General features: G+C 48.9%; 1 protein-coding gene across 2 annotated transcripts in view; it reads left to right on the top strand.

The window, feature by feature from the left end:
• The window catches only part of TTC28 (tetratricopeptide repeat domain 28), a 115,515-nt gene that overhangs the window by 78,196 nt on the left and 12,553 nt on the right, over positions 1-24,766 (top strand). For both annotated transcript variants that reach the window (XM_069031296.1, XM_069031297.1), the window contains 11 exons: positions 4,222-4,729; positions 7,357-8,698; positions 9,040-9,563; positions 11,269-11,378; positions 11,594-11,723; positions 12,138-12,356; positions 14,294-14,459; positions 17,166-17,306; positions 21,244-21,388; positions 22,294-22,473; positions 23,545-24,265. In XM_069031296.1, the coding sequence (XP_068887397.1) occupies positions 4,222-4,729; positions 7,357-8,698; positions 9,040-9,563; positions 11,269-11,378; positions 11,594-11,723; positions 12,138-12,356; positions 14,294-14,459; positions 17,166-17,306; positions 21,244-21,388; positions 22,294-22,473; positions 23,545-24,265 (4,186 nt within the window). The remainder of the gene's footprint in view (positions 1-4,221; positions 4,730-7,356; positions 8,699-9,039; positions 9,564-11,268; positions 11,379-11,593; positions 11,724-12,137; positions 12,357-14,293; positions 14,460-17,165; positions 17,307-21,243; positions 21,389-22,293; positions 22,474-23,544; positions 24,266-24,766) is intronic.

The following is a 24,766-nucleotide window of genomic DNA, read 5'->3' as shown; positions in this document are numbered from 1 at the left end:
GTAGCTTCTATGTAAAAGACTGACACCTTCTACAAATAAATAGGGATATTGATTGGCAGGGATATTGATTTCAGTGTATTTTTCCCCCAGGAAATAATTACCTAAAAGCAAATCCTTTCCTTCTTTCTGCGTACTGATCATGTACAAGAGAGGGGGATATTGCCTGCTGCTTCCTTTCCTATTTTTGAAAGCGTGGCACACAAAGGAAGAAGCTAGATGTACTACTGGCACATCAGCCTCACCTTTAAGGGAGGAGAGAAGAACAAGTTTTAATTTTGATGGGGCACCTGCTCTATTCTGATGCAAGACTTGTCTTAGTGCATAAATCAGTAGTTGCCCAAGCCAGACTGAGGCATACCTGTGGATTCTGAGGAAATGATGGAAGAGCTTAATATAAGTGGAGATAAAGCGCAATTTACAGCCAATTATCATTTTAGTAGGTGCTGGAAGTACCCCCATCACTGTGCTGTCCTGCTTGTGTGCACAGCCATTACTTGGTCCTTAGCTGTGAAGCAAAACTTGGTCCTTAGCTGTGAAGCAAACAGCTCCTGTACAGAAAGAGCTGGGATGGGTAATGGTGTCAGTTAAGCTGTGTCCTTCCTACCTGCAACAGTTACAGCACTGTAGGGCACAGCGAGATTTTACTGTGTGTGGTGACACCCACACAACTTAGCCTGTGCTTTCAGAACTCTGTGTGTGTGTCTGTTCTGGAACAATCTGCTCCCCTCAGTACCCCCAGAGCACTCTTAATGAACCAGCACACCTTGGCTTGCATTCAAGACCGAGGGCGTGTGGATGAGGGGTGCAGGTGAGGGGGTGATGCAGATGAGGAGGTACACTGGCTTTCAGAGGTGCTGCTGCCTGCCCCCAGTACAGCTGTGATGAATGTATATTTCTAATCTGCTGCATACAGTTCCACTACATCTGTAGCATCAGGCTGCTGTTACTCTGTGCCCAGAGGGAGAAGGGAAGTTGAAAGAAACAGCGTGCAGCGGGGCATGCTCCATCTCTGTTCAGTCCTAATTAGTGTCTGTGTTCAGGGATTAAGGGCACCTACAGTGAGATACCAGGCAGAGCATTTTCACCTCACCCATTTTTGGATGATTATAGAGTGTTCTTATTTAAGCAGGCTGTGCAGTCAGGTGATGACTTGTTTAAATGTAACATGATTGGGAAATGACCATTCTCCAGCAAGGGTGAAATAGCTAAGGAATGCATCTCTCCAAATTGCCAGGTGCCATTCTGTGATGCACATCTGCTTAACATCAGACACTGCCTCACTCAGCTGAAAAACCTGAGCTGGCTGTTGCTTTTGAGAAAAAGAGAACACTTAGGAACCTTTTTCAGAACTCCCTTCTGTGCCTCAGCTCAGTGGCAGAAGAATCTGCTTTCTATTAAAGTGATAAATTGCTTAATTGGAGGTGTAAGCAACCCCCGCTGTAAAATTTGTCTTTGTCAGATACATAAAACATTGATTTTCTTTGTTTGCTGATGCAAACCCCTTGTGGTATGGAGCTGTAGTCTCCCATCACCCTGCTACCAAGCAGAGGTCTGTGCTAGCAGAGATGGAGTCTGTTTGCCATGTGTCAGCCGTGTGCTCTCCCTGCCACAACAGGGCTCTTCTGCCAGTGACGTGCGAACACCCCATCCCTCTTGGCCCAGTGTGTGAGCCACTTGGGATTCCCAGCAGATCCTGTTATGTGGAGGATTTTATTAAATATACAGTGATGAATTTATCTTCTGGAATCCTATTCCTAATCCCCTGAAGTGAGTCTCTGGAGTCACCCAGCAGATGTTATCACCAAATTTTTCTTAAGCACTGCTGTAAGGGCAAGCTCCCCTGACTACCCCCAGAGCAAATAGAGCACTGATGGTTATCTTGCTGGAGGACTGCTGCTGCATGAATCAGCCCCAGCCTGGGGAAGCCAGAAGTGCCACAGGCTGTCTCATGCAGGCTCCAAGAGGATTGTGAAGTGCTGTTCTTGGAGTAAATAACAGTGGAAGCTGCTGCAGAATAAAACGTGAGGACCATTGGAGTGAAGGGCAGGCACATCAGAGGGTAGAGGTGGCCTTCCTCTAGCTACAGTCTAGCTGTCTGGGTGAGCCACAGCCCAACCTCTGAAAACAGCCCCAGCTTTCTAATCAAGTCATGCTATTTCTTGTCAGTTCTTCACCCTTTATTTTCTATTTCTCTTTCTGTCTCCTTCAACTTATTTTTCTTTTCTGCTTCACCAGTCCTCCTTCCACATCCTGGTTTGGACGATCCAGCCCTGGGCACTCAGGCATGTCAGCCAAGTGTCTTTGCATGCTCTGAGAATGGTTGTCAAGCTTGTACCCTTCATTCTAGGTCTTTAATGTGAGCCTGGGCATGCTCTTGGGCAAAGGGATTAGGAGCCCTGAAAATAAACATTTCCAGCCTCACAGATTTCAATTCTTATCATCTGCTTCCCATTCTAGGAGACATCCTAAAGATTTCTTCCCATGTGAGGGATGAGCATTCCCTGCTTCTGTCAAGTTTTTCTTGTGCACAGACAATCTGAGATCTGCTGCTTTCCATTTATGCCTTTTTTCCCCAGCCATGGCCCATTAATATCATCTGAGTCTCTGCCTGATGGCTCTTGGCCAGAGCTCATCTCCTCAGCAATCTGCACGCATGGATGTCCACTTTTTTTTTATTTTAGCAGCCCCAGGAGACACCAGATTTCACTGACTCCTTGTTTTCCAGAAAGACATTTCTATTCTCTTCCCAGCAATAACAGAAGTTCTGTTGCTGGTGGTGGCCGGTCTTACAGAACTTTGGAACTTCCAGGCTGGGTCAGTTCTCATAGCATTGTGCTGGGCTTGACTTGGCCCAGGGGGTGCTGCTGCCTTCTTCCACAGCAGTGGGAATGTTGCTCCCTATCAGGATGAAGGGAGCTCTGATGCATCTTGAGGCCTGTAATGGGCCCCACTCAGTATTTTGGTCTGGACTTGTGTGAGATGGCTGCATGTAATCTGGTTTTGTCCCCTTTTTTCCCTAGTTAAGTTGCAAATGACTCAATACTCGGTGTATATGAAGCTTCTTGAAGATTTGTGTAAAAATGGATTAAAATTCAGAGCGATGTATTTTGTGTTGGTTTTGTAGCAGCCTCCAAACAGCCCCCTCAGACCCTCTAAGAGCTTTCCCTCATGGTGTCAGCCAAGAAGTTATGTCACTGTGCAGCTGAAGAGCCTGTCCAGGGCCAGACCACCCGAATTCTGTGGCCAGTCTGACCAGCATGGAGCAGGACCCAGTCCCAGCTCTGCCTGTGGCCGCACCAGGAGCAGCTGGTCTGGCCTGCACTGAGGAGGGGCTGGGGCCACCCCCTGCACTGCCCTCCAGGAGCCATGAGCAGCAGCCCTTGGCCAGCTGCTGCCCTCACCGTGACAACTCCTTTTGGGAGGTTTGGAATTGGGTCACAGCAGCAGCTGGGTAGCAAAGGAAATGCACATGGAGGAACCACAGAGGAGTCGGGGTCAGCACGCTGGAGTGAACAGCCTTGCTGAGGCAGCAGGCGTGTGAGGAATGCTTCCCTGCCCTTGGCTCCTTGCCCTGCTGACTGGCTGGATGCTCTGGCTCTGCCAGGTAGAAGGCAGGTCTGCATCCTGGGAGATGCAGGGGGCAAAAGAATCTGATTCTCGGATAATTTCTCTTATTAAATACTGCTGTTTCTCGGTGGTAAGAACTCAGGTTTTCACAGAGCTGTATTTAGGTAAGATGTACCTAAGGGACAGAGGCTCCAGCTACTGAAGTGCTGTTGTCTTTGCTGTACTCCCAAGGTTGTGTGGGGCTCAGGACCCTGATGCTGCATAATGAGAATTGTGTTCTTTGGAGCATGGTGTGCTTGGTGAAGCAGAGGTGTGGAAGGATGTTGGTAACTGCAACGATCACTTTCACTGTCTCCTCAATAGTCTCTGCATCTTTGCGGTGCCGTCCTTCCCCTCTGCCAGGTACAAACACACACTGCACACTTCAAAGAAAGAGGTAGTCCAACCCATGTCCTCCTGAGTCAACCCCATCCGTTCCTGCTGCCTCCACATAAGCTGCCCTGAGGGGTTTAGAGCTGCAGAGGACAGGTTTTCTAGTTGGTAGTTACATTCTTTCTCCAGGATGGTCTCTCATGGTTTTGATTTCTAGGATTGGGGCCATCTGACTTGCTTCCATGAATGCTTGTACTTCCATTGTCTCTCTTACCCCTGCAGGCAGCATCCTCGGCACTGAGCAGTCTGGGCCACGTGTACACAGCCATCGGGGACTACCCAAATGCTCTGGCTAGCCACAAGCAGTGTGTCCTCCTTGCCAAGCAGTCCAAAGATGAGCTCTCCGAGGCACGGGAGCTGGGCAACATGGGAGCAGTGTACATTGCAATGGGGGATTTTGAAAATGCAGTGCAGTGCCACGAACAGCACCTGAAGATTGCCAAGGAGCTGGGGAACAAGCGGGAGGAAGCTCGAGCCTACAGCAACCTGGGCAGTGCTTACCACTACCGCAGGAACTTCGACAAAGCCATGTCCTACCACAACTATGTGTTGGAGTTGGCCCAGGAGCTGGCTGAGAAGTCCATTGAGATGCGAGCTTACGCTGGCCTGGGCCACGCAGCTAGATGTATGCAAGATCTGGAGAGGGCTAAGCAGTACCATGAAGAACAGTTGCACATTGCTGAGAGCCTGCAGGACCGAGCTGCTGAAGGCAGAGCCTCCTCCAATCTAGGTAAGGCCCTGACATGGAGTAGAATTTGTCAAGGAATGCTGAGACTATCAGAGCTGCTGCCAGGATGCCCAAGATCTGCTGTGTGCTGTCTTCTTCTGGTGAAATCCCAGTTTCACCAGACTGCCTTAATAAATTAAACAGGCCCTTGGCAGATTGTGTGCTGCTGTAATGTATTCCATGTTCAATTATTAAATTCCTTAGAAAAACATTAGAAAGCACAAACTCATAGCAAAAGGGAAATTAAAAGATAAAATGCATTTGAGGATCTCTTTAGGAGTCAGGAATAAATATAATTCTTGCACTAATACAAGAAGAGGTGATTTGTTACCTGGCCATTTCTTTGGGGGCTTGTCAGCAGGGTATGTTGATATATTGCTGTCCTGTAAGTTGAGAGACACATTGGTCAAATCCTAACTAAGTTTGTTTTCCAAATATACTCATTGAAATACTGGGGTGTAGGAGCCTTACATTCTCCTAAGGAGCAGCATTGGCATGCTGCTGGCAGGCTGGGAGAGACTGAGTTACATTCAAGTGAAGCCTGTTTCTCCTGCTGCTTCACAGCACCAGATGTGGGAACGACGAAGGATGCATTTCCATCTCTGCTGTGGCTGTGGCAGTTGTGCTGCCAATGTTCCAGCTGTCGTTCGAGATGTGTTCTCAGCTGGCTGGGAATGGCAGAGCAGGGCTGGTGCTGGGATATCAAAATAAGTGTTTGTTGGCAGCCCCTGAATCCCAGCCCTTGCAGGCTGCCCCATGCTGTAAATCAGCTCCTGTTTCTGCTTGGCAGTTGGCACTTGGTTCATTTGTAGATGCTAATTGTACTCTGATGTTATCAACAGCAGGTAATTGAAAAGAGCTTGATGAATTACTTAATTTCTCTTAGTAGCTGAGTCTTCAGGAGCTGAACAAAGAAGATAAGGGGAACTGCAGAAAACAAAACAGTCACAGCTTTTTAATTAGCGTTGCAAATCTCCTCCTTTACACAAATTGAGGCAGATCCGTGGGGCAAAATAGGTTTGTGAGGCAAAAGTGCTTGTGGGCAGCTTAGCATAAGAGAGCAGTGAGCATGGACGAAGTTTCTGTTAGTGTGACAGCACCCAGCAGGCAGGAGGGATGGGACAGGAGGCCTTGCATGAACAGCAAATCACAAACTACATTCCCCATCTCTGCTTCAGTGTGGGACCTTGTGTTGGGGAGTCTGTGGCTCCAGTCTTGGAGAGGCACAGAGATGTGAGAGATGGACTGCTGCGGCAGAGAATGTTTTTCAGTGTTGGATTTTAGCCTGAATATAACTTTCAGTTGGTATGCTGACTCAGCCACTCCACACTCTGTGTTAGTTCTCCTAGCGTCTGAGCACGGGGTCTCACGTTTCAGCTGTTATTTGGCTATATTTTTGTCTTCTCTGTCAGAGTTAACTTATACTGGAGAAAGGGAACATGCAGTTCTTGTTGAGACAATCTATTACTGTTGTTTAAAATGCATCCAGTACCAATCAAAAAGTCAAGTTTTAATTGTCTCTTTCATCTAATCCACATGCAAAACAAAACCTCATCAAAATAACCATGCTGACAGGCAGAAAAATGTATCTAAATGTGTGTTTCCAGGCCAGAATGTTAGAGTTGGCCTCTCTGCTGAAGCAACAGACATTTTCTGTTGCATTTCCCTGATGCAGATGGAAAGCACCCCTTAAGTGTACGATCCAGTGTTAAGCAGGGCAGACATGGACTGTAACAGAGCCCAGCTGCTGCAGTGCTCTGCAGGGAGATACTGTGTGCTCTGGGACGAGCTGAGCGGGAGGTGATGGACTGAGGGTGAAGCACAAGCTATCAGCCTTTCACAACAAGATGTGGAGTTTAACCAGAAGTCTTAGATTCTCAACCTTTGCAAAGCATCTGGTATTTCCAAACACTCAGGCTCCATGTGGAGACCTGGTTATCCAGACTCTGCAGCTTTTAAGGGTTCCCACTGTGATGGAGAGAAGACACTTCACATTATTAACAGAACACAATTTAAAGTCTCTCGGTGCTGCCTCTTTGCAGCTCCAAGAGAACTTCTGTACCTCTCTTCATGTGCTCATCATGTTGCCCAAAGATGCCAGATATTTTCTCCTGAAGCTTTTGCAATTAATGTCAAAAAACATTTGCAGGGCCTCCTTCAGTGGCTCCCAAACCTCCAGGCTTGTTCGCAGGTGTTTGCAAAGTAGCCACAGGCATTATTAGCACAGAGTTTAATTGAAGTTTAGGTGGTATCATCAGCAGAATCAGAGCTTCTGTTCCCATGTCTCATAACAAATGCAAGATGATTCAACTGAAATTGAAAAGCAGCTGCAAGTGCTGTCTCACTCAATGTGTTGACTCTGAGCTCTGGAGCCACCAGGTACTACTTATGGAAGCAACAGCAATTTTATAAGGCCAGACTGTCCAGTTGTTGTGGTCAACGTGTGCTTTAGGATAACATAAAACCTAAACCTTCCCCGCGCTGGGACGGTGCTCTGGGGAAGGCATGGGGCTGCCTGGTGTGAAGAGCCAGGGAAGGGGCCAGGCTGCGGGCAGTCCTGGTGTGCAGGGTGCTGCAGAAGCTTGGTGCAGCGTGGTGTGTTTGTTGAGCTCATTCGTGTTGTTTTTCAGGAATCATTCACCAGATGAAAGGTGACTACGACACTGCGCTGCGGCTGCACAAGACACACCTGTCCATAGCTCAGGAGCTGAGCGATTACGCGGCCCAAGGCCGGGCCTACGGCAACATGGGCAACGCTTACAACGCCCTCGGCATGTACGACCAGGCTGTCAAGTACCATCGGCAGGAGCTGCAGATTTCCATGGAAGTCAACGACCGTGCTTCTCAGGCATCCACACACGGGAACTTGGCGGTTGCCTATCAGGCACTGGGTGCCCATGACCGTGCTCTGCAGCACTACCAAAATCATCTCAACATTGCTCGGGAGCTGCGGGACATCCAGAGTGAAGCGCGAGCCCTCAGCAATTTGGGCAACTTCCACTGCTCGCGAGGAGAGTACGTGCAGGCGGCCCCGTACTATGAGCAGTACCTGCGCTTGTCCCCGGAGCTGCAGGACATGGAAGGGGAGGGGAAAGTTTGCCATAACCTTGGCTATGCCCATTATTGCCTCGGGAACTATGAGGAAGCTGTTAAGTACTACGAGCAGGATCTTGCCTTAGCAAAGGATCTTCATGACAAGCTGAGCCAAGCCAAAGCCTATTGCAACCTGGGCCTGGCCTTCAAAGCCTTGATGGACTTCAGCAAAGCAGAGGAGTGTCAAAAGTACCTGTTGTCCCTGGCACAGTCTCTGAACAATTCCCAGGCCAAATTCCGAGCTCTGGGGAACTTGGGGGATATTTTTGTCTGTAAAAGAGATGTACACGGTGCAATAAAATTTTATGAGCAGCAGTTGAGCTTAGCCCATCATGTTAAAGACAGGAGACTGGAAGCCAATGCCTATGCAGCCCTGGGCTCTGCATACAGGATGGTACAGAAGTGTGACAAGGCTTTAGGTTACCACACGCAGGAGCTGGAGGTGTACCAGGAGCTGGGGGATATGTCGGGTGAATGCAGAGCACATGGTCACCTTGCTGCAGTGTATATGTCACTTGGGAAGTACACCATGGCCTTCAAGTGCTACGAAGAGCAGCTGGAGCTGGGGCAGAAGTTGAAGGACCCCAGCATCGAAGCCCAGGTCTACGGTAACATGGGCATTACCAAGATGAACATGAATGTCATGGAGGAAGCAATTGGCTACTTTGAACAGCAGCTGGCCATGCTGCAGCAGCTCAGTGGGAATGAATCCGTGTTAGATCGGGGCCGAGCGTATGGGAACCTGGGAGATTGTTATGAGGCTCTGGGAGATTTTGAGGAAGCTATAAAGTATTACGAACAGTACCTGTCTGTGGCTCAAAGCCTGAACCGCATGCAAGATCAGGCAAAGGCCTACCGAGGCTTGGGCAGTGGGCACAGGTAAGCAGCTGCACGTGTGCTCTGATGCCAGTGAAGTGCAAGTACAGTCAGTGTGGTGTGGTACCGATGGGGTGTGTTTGGGGGCCTTGGCACACATGCACAGGGATGTGACACAGGAACGAGTTAAGAGTCCTGTGGGTGCTGAGGACTATGCTGGCAGCTCAAATTATTAAGCTGATGTCACTGCCCAGAGAGGAGCAGGTTGATTCAAAAGTGCTGGGGATGTCTCTGGGGAAAGCCTCTGCCTGGAAGGTTTGAGCTGGCCTGCCGGGGAAATGGCAAAACACCTTGTTTCAGGGAAATACCAGCAAAATAAACACTGCTGTTTTCTTCCCTTGTAGGGCTATGGGAAGTTTACAGCAGGCTCTGGTGTGCTTTGAGAAGAGGCTTGTAGTGGCACATGAACTGGGGGAGGCATTTAACAAAGCCCAGGCCTACGGGGAGCTGGGAGGCCTGCACAGCCAGCTGGGCAACTACGAGCAAGCCATCTCGTGCCTGGAGCGGCAGCTGAACATCGCCCGGGAGATGAAGGACCGAGCCCTGGAGAGCGATGCTGCCTGTGGCCTTGGCGGGGTCTACCAGCAGATGGGCGAGTACGAGACCGCCCTGCAGTACCACCAGCTGGACCTGCAGATCGCCGAGGAGACCAACAACCCCGCCGGCCAGGGCCGGGCCTACGGCAACCTGGGCCTTACCTACGAGTCCTTGGGCACCTACGAGAGGGCAGTGGTTTATCAGGAACAGCACCTCAGCATTGCAGCACAAATGAACGACCTTGTAGCCAAAACGGTGTCTTACAGCAGCCTGGGGAGGACTCATCATGCTTTACAGAACTACTCTCAAGCTGTGATGTACCTGCAGGAAGGTAAGAGGCTGAGTTACATAACACAGAGCATGCAGTGGTAGGGTCAGAAGGGTGGAAGGGAGACCTGAGGACATGGAGAGGTGAGGTACTGTAAACATGGCTCTAACGGGATGTGTTTGACAGTGGCCTTTGATGCAGAAGCTCTTGCAAACATCCGTAGCTGCTGCTGAGCATCTGTGTGAGCAGCTGTTGGTGGAGCTGTTACGGTCAGCACACCATCTCAGTTGGAGCCTTCCTGGTGTCCTCTAGACAAAGCATGATCTGTGCCTTCCTGGGGGCATCTTAGGTACCTCAGAGCATGAATCCAGACTGTACCTGGCAGAGTCTCTTTGTAAAGCTCATTTGTGCCTGAACCTAGAAGGTGTAAACCTTCTTTATAAATGGCATTGCATACCAGGATCTGGCTCTGGGAAAACGACAGGGGATTATGATGAATCTCTCTGATCCTGAGAGGTCTCTTAGGAGAGGTTTATGCCTTGCTGGTAGCCACCTGGGTCTTCTAATATGTTCACCTAGGAGTGAGACAAAGTGGGTGAGTGTCTCTAAAGTCTGAGTAAAAACAAGTGCTGTTTGATAGAGAGGTGAGGGAGATTCAGCCTGAGGTGTCCAGGAGCCGTCTGCCACTGCTAAGCTCTGGGTCAGCACCAGCCTGGGAGCTGTGCTGCTGCAAGGGGCTCCAGTATGCAGGCAGCAGCTGATGAAGCTATGGGCTCTGAGGCAGGCAATGGGCAGTGTAGCTCATCTACATGGGCAATGTATGAAGCTGGAGGCCGAAGGATGTATTACATCAGTTAGTTTGGTTTTCATGAAACTTGGCAGGATTCCAATATGCTGTTAGAAGGGGAGAAATGAAATGCAGCTCCTTCTCCTGGTGTGCTGCAGAATTCCTGCATAGCCTGGGAATGCTAGCTGCTGCTGAGCTTCGTGGTGACAGCCCTGCTCCCCAGGCTGGGGGAAACCTGAGGTGCCTCAGAGGAGGCGTCCCTGTTGTCAGCAGAGGTCACCAAGGCGAGAGGTTTGGAGTGTGTGGAAGTGGGGACAACACAGAATGTGCTGCTGGAAGTGAAATGAGCTCCAGATCGTTCAGGCCAAGCCCCTGCCCTCTGCTCTGGCTCAGCACAAAACCCATGCAGAGCCTGCCAGAAGGCTGGGGAGAGCTGATGGGAAACAAGCCAGTAATGTGGCAAGAGGTGTCTTTTCTGGCAGTGTTTGACAGCTCAGTGTGATTTTCTTTGTGTGGCTTTTAGGGTTTAAAAGTTGAACTTTCTCATAGAGGCTTACTGAGTGTGTCTCAGGGGATGCCTCTTTAGCCTCACTTAGGGAGGGCTCAGTCCATGGAAGTGTCTGTCACCTTTCATGCTGGTGCTGATGTGAGGACTGGCAGCAGCTGCCCTGCACTGGTACTGCCCCACTTGTCATCCTGGTGCTGTCCCTGCCCTGCTCACCATCCCACCCCTGGCGCTGCCCCACTTGCTGTCCCAGTGCTGGCAGCTCCACAGCTGTCTCTGCCTGTACAGGAGCCCTGTGGGACTGAGGCCACAAATAAGAAAAATAAGTTGAAGGAGACAAAAAGAAAAATAGAAAATAGAGGATGAAGAACTGACAAGAAATAGCATGACTTGATTAGAAAGCTGGGGCTGTTTTCAGAGGTCGGGCTGTGGCCCCTTCTCCCCTCTGGCACTCTCTCACTCTGACTCCTTTTCAGGACTGAGGCTGGCAGAGCAGCTGGGACGCAGAGAAGATGAAGCAAAAATCCGTCATGGCCTCGGCCTCTCCCTCTGGGCAAGTGGGAACCTGGAGGAGTCCCAGCACCAGGTACACCATGGTCTGCCCCATGCTGTGGGGCTTGTGTCCTCCAAGCCCTCTGGGTCATTCCTGTTCTCAGGGAAGAAAATGTCTGGTGCGTCCCAGGGAGGGTCTGAGCCAGACCTGAGGGGATGCTGGCCCTGGATCCTCCTGCTTTCCCAGCCAGTGCTTTGTACTTTGTACAGTGTCCATAAGGAAGTCACTGTGGCTGTTTTCCCTCCCAGCTGTACCGGGCCTCTGCACTGTTTGAAACCATCCGACATGAGGTGCAGCTGAGCACGGATTACAAGCTGTCACTCTTCGACCTGCAGACGTCCTCCTATCAGGCCCTGCAGCGAGTGCTTGTCAGTCTGGGTAAGAGATGCCTTCAGATACTGAAGCTGAACTCCAGGCTCATGCCAGGAGTTTAGCTGGACTTGTAGGGTGGCAGTTCCTGATATGCCCTTTGCTCCACAGCTGTCCAGCATAAAACAGCATTTCTGTTCCTGGACAGCAGTATGGGTGTCTGTCTTTGGGTTTTGGGCACCTTTGGTTCTTCTTCCTTGCTTCCTCTGTTGATTTGCCTTTCTGTGGCTCGTTGTGCTGTTGCCTGCAGCAAATATGTTCTGTGGGACTGTGTTCCGGAGCAGAGACTGCTCTTTTGGGAAATAGGTGACACTGCTTCCCCAGGTTTCCACTGGAACTGGGATAGCAACTGTCCCTGTTTCATGAACATGGCACTGCAGACCACAATTGTGTCAGGTCTGAGAGATGGCTTTGTCTTTTCAGGTCACCATGATGAGGCATTGGCAGTAGCAGAGAGAGGACGAACAAGGGCTTTTGCTGACCTGCTCGTGGAACGTCAGACTGGGCAGCAGGACTCAGATCCCTATTCTCCCGTGACCCTTGACCAGGTCCTGGAGACTGTGAATGGCCAGAGGGGACTTGTTCTTTACTACTCACTGGCTGCAGGTTATCTGTACAGCTGGCTGCTGGCTCCTGGGGCAGGTGAGCTCCTTTTTGGACACAAGAGCCTGGGAACAGGCCTTACAAAGGGAGAATAGGAATGAATTTGGGACCAGAGTGAATGTAGGAAGGGAATAATTTCCATCTAGTACCTTAAAGCCAAATAGACTAAAAGCTACAACACAGCCACAGCAGTAATGACTCAGAAGTGCTCGTTCAGGACTTTGATGTTCACCTGGAGATGGAAATGTTTCACATGTTTAATATTTCCATTTTTCAATCTCCAATCTGTATATATTTCCCACAGGGCAGAATAGAAGAGTAATGAAATTCCAAGTACGTTGGCTCTGTGAGAATCTTCTGTGCATAAGAATCCCTACTTTAATTATATTTCCATGCTTTATTCTTCCAAAAGCTTTTGACGTTTATTCACTGAAGTGGATTGCAGCAAACAGAAGGGCATCCCCACTTCCTGATACGCCATTGAACTGCCTGATCCTCACATGAATGTGGAAACACTTATCACAGAGGAGCAAGGAGGATTAATTTGAAGAGGATTGCTTTTTGCAGACAGCTGTTATTCATTATCTAATAAAGTGATGACTGTAAATTTTAACAAGTTCTTTCTGGATATAATTTAATAATTGCAGCCCTTCATCATGACAAAGCTAAAGAGATAAAAAGCACTATTTAGATTGCACGAAAAATGCTTCAGGAAGGGAAGCAAACACACATGCCTGACTTAGATGGGATGACAGTGGTTGGAAGAGACGCTTTTTGGGGCGTTTTGCCATGTTGCATGTCTGAGTGTAAGATGGTATTGTCCTGCATCCAGTCACTAATTGGCTCTTCAGGCCTGTAGTTTGCGCAATAAAATGTGAATAATTCTATAGTACCACAATCAGGCTGAGCTTATTAAAATTGTATGGATCAAGTGTAGGATTTGCCACTGGTCTTTGTGATCAGTCTCCTCCTTGCCCAAAGTAAGTCTTGGAGAAAAGCAGTTGCAGTGTTTGAGTCCGTGGGTTTGTGACTGCCTCTTTGAAGGTTCTGTCAGGTGATAGGAAGGGGACAAGCTGTGGTATTTCAGGGGTTTGCTCAAGAAGCTTTGCTGGCAGCTCTTCAGTAGTGACCCTGGCGCAGCCATGGTGACCTGTTCTTGTTCATTGACAGAGGGAGCAGCTTCAGTGGCAGCCCAGGGTCCTCATTTTCCCACTGATTTGGAACCCTCAGAACCTCTTGGCTGTTGCTGTGTTTGCTGCTGTTGCTGCAGGAGGAGTTGCTTTATTCTTTGTTCCTCTGCTCTTCCCTAACTGGTGTAATAATTGATGCTGCTAAGGCATCCAGAGCAGCCTTTTACTGTTTATCACAGGCTGCAGAATTAATTATATCAGGAAGAATAGACCAGTCTGAAAGTAGGAAGGTTTTATCTGCAGTAGCAGTGGAATTTCAGCAAAACAGGAAGTGGCCTATCTGGTTTACCCATTGTGAAATGCTATCTTTTAATAATTCACTGTGCTTTAATCCATCTTCTTTCCTCACTGTGTGTGATGTGAGGAGGTTCTGCTGTAGTAACAACACACTTGTTCAGCCTTGTGCATTCAGTTAATTTACTCAGAGGCTATTCATAGGTATTTTTTGTGTGCATCAACTGAAATGTGAATTACTCTAGTAGGGGCTTGTATGGAAGATATGGTTTATAATTTATATGAGTGCTGCAATAGCAAAGGCATTCTGAGCATCTCGTAAAAGCTTTCCTCTGCTTTTGTGCCTTTGAGCCATTATCTGCAAAGTACAAACCCAGATTTTAAAAACAAGGCTGAAAGTGCTGGAGGTTCAGTGAAGACCTGGCACAGAACACTTAGCCCCAGTTATGCTGGAAATGCCAAATGCATGGGGCTGTGCCATTTTCTTAGACAGCTGCTGGCAGCATTGTTCTAGCCCTGCAGAAATAACCTCCTGATTCTGGTGCCTTGCAGGAATTCTGAAATTCCATGAGTATTATCTGGGTGACAGCCTGACAGAAAATGCTGGGGACTTCCATGAAGCCAACAGCGTGGCCCTGCAGACACTGACAAACTCGGCACTGGAGCAGCACATCTCCAGCGTGCGGGAGGCTCTGGGAGTGGATTCCTACTACACCAGGTGAGTTGGGATCACGGGCTCTAACATCATGGTCTCTGCTCTCCCACCTAAATTTGTAACATTTTGGAATGAGCTAATTGGCTGAGAAGTCTGAGAACTGAGAGTCAAAGAAGGGGCAAATTTTCAGTGCAGCAACAAAAAAATGGCTTTTTGTATCCATGATTATTTTCCTGCCAAACAACTCTATGCACACGCAAATAAGATCCAAACCCACAGGCTGTGTGGTGAATCTGTAGATTGGACGAGGAGGCAGGTGCCATGTCTGACTATATATGGACAGATTTCATTCTGCTTACAGTTTCCAGTGTAATGAATTCTCTTTCAATGTTTTGCTTTGAAAAACTGCTAATACCATAGGAATTCTAACCACCCCCCCAATGTGGCTTGTGGCTATAGCTGAGTAAATAATTTAGAACCCACATGTTGATTGTTGAGTCTTACCCTGCAGACATGCAGATACACAAGATCCACAACTGAAGTCTGTAGCTGGACCTCGTGCAGCAGTTTTGCAGATACAGTTTTTAGTTTCATTAACTATTTGTCACCACAGACTCTCCTCCTGGCAAAGGCAGTCCTTCAGTCTTCATGTTCTGGGATGAGTTTTTAATTTGCTGGGATGTCAGCTTCTTCCTCACTTCGTGGTGATGGTAGGGGGTGTGTTTTTGGTTAAGGCTTCTGGGTTTAATGCTTGTCTCCAAGATCATTGGACCAGTGTGGTATGATCATAGGCAGACATTTGTTCCCCATGTCAAAATCATGCGCAGGGAATCAAGCAAACAAATCTTGGCTGTTCCATGTGGGTGAACATCACTTTCTACTTGGAAACTTCGTCTCCATGTGGTTCAAATGCTTCCTCCCAGCCCTGCTGATTCCACTGCTCTCCAGCTCCCCAGGGCCCCAGCAGAAGCTGTCAGCCTCAGTCCCAGCACTGTGCCCAGCACTGGAAAGCAGCAGGGTGTGAATATGTACAGCACACGTGAGGGAACTTGACTGCTCAGTCCCTGACTTGGTGGAGTGCTCTGGGGTTCAGGTTGAAGAGTTGGTGCTGTCCACGCTGCTGTGAGCAGGGTTAGAGGTACTGCTGTGTCTCCAGAGCATGTCTTCACGCTTTCTGGAGAGGAAGGGGGATGCACAGGCTGCTCAGTTCCACACTGCAGCCTTCAGGTTCTGCTAGTCTTTCAGCTGGTCTAATTAATCCTCAAAGTAATGCATTCTTGCAAAAAAAAAAAAAAAAAGTGTAAGGGATTTTAAAGTCTGCTTGAGCTTGAGTGGGACAGACTCTGCTCTCTTTAGGGAGAACATGTGACCTGCTCTCTTGGGTTCATGAACTCAAGATTTTTGCCTCTTTAAGGAGCTGTGAGTGTTACTTCAAACTGTGCCAGGACTCGGAGCTGAGCATGCCTCAGCTGGAGGAAAAATGTGCAGGGAGAAGCTGTTGACAACCTTTTCTTTTCCCTTTTTTCCCCTATGTTGTTGGTTTTTTTTTTTTTTAATCCCCCTGTCTGTGGTTCAGCTGTCCCCATTTCAGTGTTCATGAAGTGATTGGCTTTTGTCAGGACTTACCAGGTTATAAATCATATTGACTGGGAAACTCACTAACAAGACATCCATGGTCCATACAGCAATAGAGGTACAGCTCTAGTTGCCTGCACAAGTATGGGTTGTGTGTTCATTTAATTCCTGTACCCTTTATTGGGAAACATGCCCTTGAGGAGAGGCTCCAAGCTGTCAGGAACCCAAAAGGAAACAGGAATAAGATGCAAGGAGGCTTCAGCAGGTAGGATGTATGTTTATCCTAAGTGTACAAATTCCAAGGTTTGTGACGTGCCATTGTTATGGTTTAGGAATGGTACTCCTCAGTTTAGTTTTCCCACTGAGATTCTCCAAACCCCAATGCTATTTACTTGCTCCCTCCCTCTCTCTTCCTCCTTCTGGTGGATGGAGAAGAGAATTGGAGGCATAAAAGGTGAATATCATGGGTTGAGATGAGAACAATTTACTGGAAACAGCAATGAGACAAGAGAACAGTAACAGCAACAACATTAATAATGGAAGTGTACAAAATAGAATGATTCACATGCAAAATGCTCACTGAGCCCCACCCAGCCCACCATGAGCACCCCAATTGCACTGAGAAAATTTGGATATTAATGTCAGGAGATTGGGAATTTAGAACTGTTGGGCTGTTTCTCTGTAGTGCTGCTGCACTTGGGGCATTGATAGAGTAAATCATTCTGTGCTTTCCCTCTTTGTACAACAGGAGTGGCAACACAGTTCCCTCTGCTATGTCACTCTTTGCTAGTGAAGGAAGCATGTGGAGCTTGAAGTTTCTGTGGAGATCTGAAAAGGATGTGCTCACACGTGTTCTCAGGCAGATAAGGGTTGAGTTGGTGTTTGCTGCAGACTCAGCTTTTCAGTGTTGTGCTGCAGCTTTAGAAGTCCCTGCCTACAGTGCACAGAAATTGGGTCCTACACTCCCACCCTTGTGTGCCACTCACTAAACCTTGAGGAATCCCAGAAGAGGAGGAGATGGGGCTGGTAATGTCTTGTATGCCAGACAGACAAAGCTGGGGAAGATTTGGCATTAGCGTTTGGTTGAGCTTCTGTTTGAAAAACATTTTTGCTCAAACTGGCCGAGCATTTGTCACCAAGCTGTTGCTCTTTCTTGCATCAATGACCCCTTCTTCTCATTGATTTCCCCCCCAGAGCCTGTGCTAGCAGTGAGACAGAGAGTGAAGCTGGGGATATCATGGACCAGCAGTTTGAGGAGATGAATAACAAGCTGAACTCCATGACTGATCCAACCGGCTTCCTGAGGATGGTTAGCAGGAACAACCTATTAAACAGGTGAGAATGCAGCACTGCTGTGGGGATCAGCAAGCAGGATACATCTTGGTGATGGGCTTCTCTCTAAATTGCAAGTTTAGGTGCAGCCAGTGCCAGTGCTCAAGGGGAGAGCCAGCAAGGACTGGTTCCAGTTGTAACTGATGACTGTCCGAAGGAGCAGCTGTTCCGAATTTGCTCTTCTCCCGGCCAAGTGCTGATTTTGAGACTCCAAGCAGTTGCAGGGGAGCACTGTTTTGTCCCTGCTGTGTGTGAGATGTGGAGCTTGGAGCTCTCTCCTGCACACTTGTTATGGAAATACATGTTTCTGTTTATCTCTGTCCCAACTAGCTGGGAATATGCTGCATTTCCAGAGGTACAGGACTGTACTAGCTGCAAGTCTCCACTCATTTTCAGCCTCTTAGAACTTGTTCTCAGCCTTTCACATGACTGTGCTGATTAGGGCTTAGGGCAACCATTTGGAAAGAAAATTGAAGACAGAATTTTTCCAGTGTGGCTGCGTGATGCAACCCAGGGTTTCTGACTGGATCTGTGGTTTATGAGCACAGGATACCCTAGGCCTTTCTCAGCTGGAAAAGCAAATGTGATCAGCCTGGAGTGTTGTGAGCCACCTCTGAAGCTTGTGAGCTGTTACAGTATCCCCATGGAACTGGGAGCTGCCTGCTGGCACTAGCAACTGGCCTGGGTTTCTTCTCAGAATCCACAAGCATATCTGTTCAAGCTGCTGCACTGATGAAGGACTATGAGTACTTGCTAGTTTTGGATCACACAGGCAGATCCCCAGAATTGCTGAGATATTTTGCTAGTTCATCAGGCTTAGAAAGACAGGAGATTGTCCCTCTGATTACAGGGGCAAATAGGATGTGATTCTGTTCCAGGGAATGCTAATCCTCAGGAACACTGCAGTGGCCAACCATGCAGCATTTCTGTCTTTCTGCTTCACAGGAGCCACATACATTACTTTGAATCCAAACCTAGGAGCTTAGCTCAGGTGCCATGTTAAGTAAGTAGTTTGCAGCTCTTAGGAGCAGCCCAGGGATGGGGCATCTTGGGCATTTAACTAAAAGCACCCTCAGAAGAGAATCGGGGGAGCATTAGAAGCAGCCGTGTCTGTGATGTTCTTGCCACGAGCACTGAGATGAAAAGATGAGGAGACACCTCTGGATGGCCTCCCTGCCTGCCCCTCTCCTTTTGCTGGTGGAGGGGGGTATAGTGGGGGTCTGGGGATGGAGCTGAGACTCCCACATCTGTTTGCAGCTGGCTTGCTGAGCCCTGAATTCAGGGTACGTGCTTTTAAGCAGAGAATAGTATGATTTTTTGGCAATTCTGCTTAGAAAAGCAAACTTGGAGGGTTGGCAGTTCACGTAGGGAACTTCTGAGAATAAATGGAGTTTGGAGGAGAAAGAAGCACTGAGGGAACACTGTGGTGATCTCAAGACTGGGCAAAGGCTGTCTGAGCTGAGGATGGCACTGGTACAGCCACCAAGATAGCCACAGTGGCTCGTGTCTTCTTGCAGCTTCTATTTTCTCTGCTCCTTAGGCAGGGCAAACTGGTCAGGGTCACTGAAGCCTCTTACTGTCCTCAGGGCCTGGCAGCTTGCCCTGGAGAATCATACAACTGACCCTCTCAGTGGGGGCATCCCTGGGGGGCTGGGGAGTCCTTTCTGTGGTGGTTCTCTGCCATCCAGGATGCAGTGCTGCAGCTGCTGACATGCAGACCACCCTGGCAGAGAGTGCTGTGGGTGGGCTGTGGGTTTTTTGCAACCACTAGTGGGTTCTGGAGATACTTGTGGATCCTTGAAAGGATCCACAGGGAGCTCAGATCTGACTGTTCTCTGGAGCTTCCCACAGCTTTGTAGAGTGGGTGTGTGTCAAAGGCCCTGAATGTGGATTTAGGGCTGTGTTTTTAGGAAGGAGTCTCTTTGAGGAAGGTTGGATGGGTATCCAGCTTCCCGAGGCTGTCAGACCCCTGCAGCACCAGGCCTGACTCCCAGCCCTCCCAATGGCTGTGCTTGGCCATGGGGAGTATTTGACTTGTCCAAAGTCCTAATTAGTGCCAAGGCAGGAGCAGCTCCATGCTGGTTCTGCGATGAACCCCTCCTTCCTGCCTGGGCCCAGCCACTCATCCTCAGCAGGCAGAGCCAGCACCTGTGAGGCTGGTGGTGAGCCAGGTCAGTCTGACCCAAGGCTTGCACAACACAGCTTTCTCCCCTGTTCTCTGGGGCTTTGCTTTGTTCCTGCATCTCCAAGACAAAGGGAGGGAGCAGAGCTAAGCCCCGGCTGTTTGTGCTGTTTCTCTGCTTGCTGCAGGCCAGGCTGCCTGTACAAAGGGTTATAAATCAGCAGCACTGCAGAGTCTGAGCAGAGGCTTCCAAATGAGAGATTTCACTGTTCAGACATCAATGGATCCTCTGCATTGCAAGAGCAAAGTAAAAATCATCAGTGCACCTGGAGCCTTTTGTTGGCTTCTTTGGGAGGAAAGGATGGGCTGGCCAGGGCTCCTGGTCACCTCCAGCTGCCACAAGAGATCTATGTGTATGCACACACAGAGGCAGGAGATGTGAGAGATTTATGGTACTTCCTTGGTTTTGTTCTCATAAAAAGCAATCAGAGTGGTGAAGAAATAAATTTAGAGCTGCTTGGCTGGGAAACCCAAGATGCAGGAGGGCTTTGCTGATTGGAGTAATCAAGCCCCTATTCCCTGCAGTAAATGAGTGTGTAACAATTGCTGATCATGGGCTGTGGGGCTGGCAAGTGCTGCCTGCTGGCAACAGGCTGCTCAGGGAGGATCAGCGCACAAGGACTGGGGTATCCCTGCACAAATTTTCTTTCCTGATCTGATTTTAAAATCTGTGCTCCATAAAGCTGAACCCTGCCAAGCGTGCTTCTCAGTCAGGTGCTGCAGTGAAGCAGGGCAGATGGGTCTGAGGGGAGCACACAGCGCCAAGCCTGTTGCACAAATCTCCCAGATGAGTTTTCAGCAGCTCTAAGCAGCAGCATACTGGTACTGTCACTGGAATCTCTGGGTCAGAGAGCATGGGCAGTCAGACACCAGGCTTCTGTTGACATTCTGAGGTTGTTCCTATGTGCCCATAAAATGGAAATTCCTTGTGGGTGGTAAGAGCATGTTATTCTTCAGAGAACTATAGGTTTTAGCTGGGTCAGGAGGCTGATTGCAGCAGCTGAGGAGAGAAAGGGAGGGGAAAATGCAGTTTTCTGAGCCTGTGTGTTGGTATGTGTCTCAAAGGGCTGGGGTATGTTCCAGGCCTCCCTACCTTTTCTTTGAGGTCCACCTGCTAAAACTTTCTGGAAAGTTACCCTTTCCACATAAAATGGTTGTTCATGGCCCCAAGCCAAGGGTAACATTCCTGGAGAGCACAGCTGCTGGACTTGTGAGCCCGGAATGGGGCAACTTCATTTCCTCAGCAGGGCAGTAACTTGTGGCTGCTGATGCCAGGAGATCACATGCAGAACTCTGTGTGAATATCAGAAATGGGCACCAGGTGTTGCACAGCAGTGGCAGAAGTGCAGGCAGGATCTTGATATCTCATGGTTTGCCTGTTGTCACATTTCCTTGGGTATCACACTAGGTCAGTTGGTGCACAACCCAAGTGCAAATCCTCCTGTGACTGTGGCCAGTTGTCAGTGGGTCTCATGCCTGCCTGCACACAGCTGCAACTCTCCTGCAGGTGTGCAGGAGCAACTGGGAGCAGCACTTCAGGCACTGGAGTGTTTAGAGAAACTCCCTAGCAATGTCATATGCTGTCTGCAGCTGATTCATCCTGCCATTAATGTCACTGTTCACTGCAGTCCTCCCATGAACCATCTTACAGAGCAGAGTCCCCTGGATGACATGGCCCATGTCACTGTCAGAAGTCAGGGCAGCCACAGGGCAGCTCATATTCCTGCAGCTAACCTCTCCCTTGGCTTTTGTCCACAGGAGCTGCCAGAGCATGACCAGCCTGTTCAGCAGTACCATGTCTCCTGTTAAGGATGGAACATCATCACTTCCAAGGAGGCAGACTTCTTTCACCAAACCCCCACTCCGTGCTCTCTATGACTTGCTGATAGGACCCATGGAAGGAGTAAGCCTTTGGCACAGACACTTACCAAAACCCTCTCGGTGTGGGAAAGCAAGAACAGCCAGCTTGGGGGTGCTTTCTGAAGCGTGATATTTTCATAGAACAGTCTGGGTTTGAAGGGGCCTTAGAGACCATCTAGAGTTGAGAATCTAGAGACAAGGATCTAGTCCTGCATACTTTTTTTTTTTGTGGGCTTCCAGTGTTTAAGCTGGAGCAAATTTCAGTGCTTTGAAGTTACTCTTTCCTGGGGTGAAAACATTGTTTTTATGATACACCAGATTAGTAAATTTCCATGGTTACATCAGACCAGGAGCAGTTGCCACATTTTGTGTCCAGCTGCATGGTCCCTATTGACTAATAGCTCTGCTTCACTTCTCCATCCATAAGATGCTTTCTGGTTAGATCTTTTGGTGACTCTGGGTTGATGACTATGTCAAGTGTGTGGAAGTGCAGGCCATGGACACAATCTGTCTGTAGATTGTTTGCTCTTCAGAGGAAATAGCTATTTAGAAATTCAATATCAGAAAGAATATTCTCTGATAAAGCATAAGGTGATGACAATACGGACAAGATACAGGTGGTTGGAGTTAGCCAAGGTTTCAGGCTGGAGTGGAAGGAGCTGCAGTACCAGGATGAGGCTGGGCCCCGCATGGGCTGAGGCCAGGATGATGACCCAGACCGTGAGGGTCAGCGTGCTCAGCGCTCACTCCTCTCAGTGGAGCTGGCTGGGCATAGGTGAGCAGCAGTCCAGCTGCACAGGACATGTGCTCATCTGTCACACAGAGTGGGGTTCTGATGTGGATGTTTCCAAACCTGATGTGGGGTCAGACTAGAGCCTGATGCTTGGGAAGTGCAGGCAGGGACACTGGTGGAGTGAAAGGTCCAGACTAATTCTCCTTTCTTTTCAGGGTTTGATGCATTCCAGTGGGCCTGTTGGCCGCCACCGTCAGCTGATCCTGGTTCTGGAGGGAGAACTGTACCTCATTCCTTTTGCTCTCCTGAAGGGCAGTTCCTCCAATGAGTACCTCTATGAGCGCTTCAGCCTCATTGCAGTGCCGTCCATCCAGTCACTGAATCCCAGCTCCAAGGTCTGACACTGCTTATGAAACCTCTCTCACAGAACCTCTCCTGTGGATGCAGGTTCTGGTACATGCTCAGAAAGCAGCAGTTCTGTCCTGCTGTGCCAAACACGAGAACAGAAACCACAAACAGGCTGCCCTGGGTCTGAGGAGCACGCTGAGCACCACAGCTCTGAAGTAGGTTCTGGTGTAGTTCCTGCAGCACAGAATCACAGCCCCAGGCATGCCAGGAAGGACAAGGGGATTGGATCATTTGGATATCCTCCTCTAAAGGATTGCATGTGCTGGGTGTGGAACTACATGGCAGACTACAGAGATGTAGGTGTCTGTGGTCTGTGCTGAGCTTCCTTGCCAAGCTGACTGTCCTGTCACATTGCTGGTATGTTCACCTCCATTTTAGTGTTCTGAGTGGGGAAGGCCACTAATGTCTCAGGACACCAAAGGTATGAGGGAAAGCAAATCCCACAGGTGAATCCATCAGAAGTATCTTCATGCTGAGGTCTGGCAGCAGCATTTCTAATGCCCAGGTCTCCAGGAGAATGCACCAAGTCACATCTGCTGTTGCTGAGCAGTATTTTGCTGCACATCTTGGTTTGCCCTGGGTTAAACATAGTCAGTGGAGCAGCAAAAGGGTCTGAACCTTATCAGCATTACTGCTATTCCATTCAGTATCAGCTGCATGCAGCACCTTCTGCTGGCAGTGCTGACACTGATCTTGGAAACACAGGTACAAGGAGCCACTTAGTGAGTGATTGCAGGTAGTGTTCCAGTAATTTGAGAACCTGGAATCTTCTTTATGCTTTTAGCTCTGCTGCAGCCCTCAAAGGGACCTGGGCTATATCTGTTGCTTTCTGTTCTTACCCATCTGCTCACCCAAGATCTGGGGACAGAAGTTTTGACCAGACTCAAATGGAGGTGTTCCTTGGAGTAGTTAAACAGAAGAAACTAAAGAAATGCAGTCTTCCTATAATTATGACAACCAGACTTCTGTTTAGAGCAAAAGGGACAGGATATTTTATTGCCAGCACTATAAAAACTGTGTCTTTGAACCCCATTTTCTCTTTCTCTTTCTCTGTGTAGTCCCATGTGAGGAAGAATACTCCTGCTTACTCCAGTTCTACCTCAATGGCAGCTGTTATAGGAAATCCCAAACTCCCTTCAGCAGTTATGGACAGGTGGCTGTGGGGACCTATGCCCTCTGCAGAAGAGGAAGCATATATGGTATCTGAGTTACTTGGCTGCCAGCCCCTAGTCGGCAGCTCATCAACAAAAGAGAGAGTCATGAGTGCCCTCACTCAGGCAGAATGTGTCCATTTTGCAACCCACGTCTCCTGGAAACTGGCTGCTTTGGTCCTGACACCCAACACTGACAGCAATCCAGCCAGCAGCAAGAGTTCTTTCGGGAACCCCTACACAATCCCAGAATCTCTTAGGATGCAGGATGATGCCAGTGATGTGGAGAGCATCTCAGACTGCCCTCCTCTTCAGGAGTTCCTGCTTACAGCAGCTGATGTGCTGGATCTGCGTCTTCCTGTCAAGCTAGTGGTTCTTGGCTCTTACCAAGAGTCCAACAGCAAAGTCACTTCTGATGGAGTCATTGGCTTGACAAGAGCATTCCTGGCTGCTGGGGCTCAATGTGTCCTTGTGTCACTCTGGCCCATTCCTGTGGCTGCTTCCAAAATGTTTGTGCACGCCTTCTATTCCTCTCTGTTAAACGGGATGAAAGCCAGCGCAGCCCTCGGAGAAGCAATGAAAACCGTGCAGAGCAGCAAGCAGTTCTCCCATCCAGCCAACTGGGCAGGTAGGAACAGTCTTCTGGACAGATGAGATGTGGTTTCTAGGGAACTGCCAAACTGTATGAGCGAAGCAAGGAGCGCTGCTGGCAGGTAATTGGGAGCAGCATGTGCCCTGTGCTTTCCCGGTGTTCAGCCCCTGTGTCTCAGACCCCGATTCAGCTGAGTGTGGCTGAATGTCAGTGTTGTGGGACTCACTGGCATTTCACTGTGCACAGTAGGTGGGTATGGATTGGGTATAATTGGAAGCAATTGTGAGGTGAAGTGTGTCTCATGACTGGTACAGGAGAATTCCATGGAGAATTTAGTGGCACTTCCAACAGGAGGTAGGAGTAGTGCTGCTAGAAGCAGGAGCAGCAAGTAGCTGTGATTTCTGTGACATAAACCTTGTAGGGCTTATTCTTTTGTTCTTTTTAGGAGAAAGGTTTCCTTTGCTTCCATTGGGAATGTCTCAGCAGTGCAGTGCTAGTGCTCCCTCTCAATAAGATCTATACATTGAGATTTGGAAT

Source organism: Aphelocoma coerulescens, chromosome 15 (assembly GCF_041296385.1).
Source record: "Aphelocoma coerulescens isolate FSJ_1873_10779 chromosome 15, UR_Acoe_1.0, whole genome shotgun sequence".
Taxonomy (NCBI): Eukaryota; Metazoa; Chordata; class Aves; order Passeriformes; family Corvidae; genus Aphelocoma; species Aphelocoma coerulescens.
Note: the sequence above shows the minus strand (reverse complement) of the source record. Positions and strands in the feature narration are given on the sequence as shown.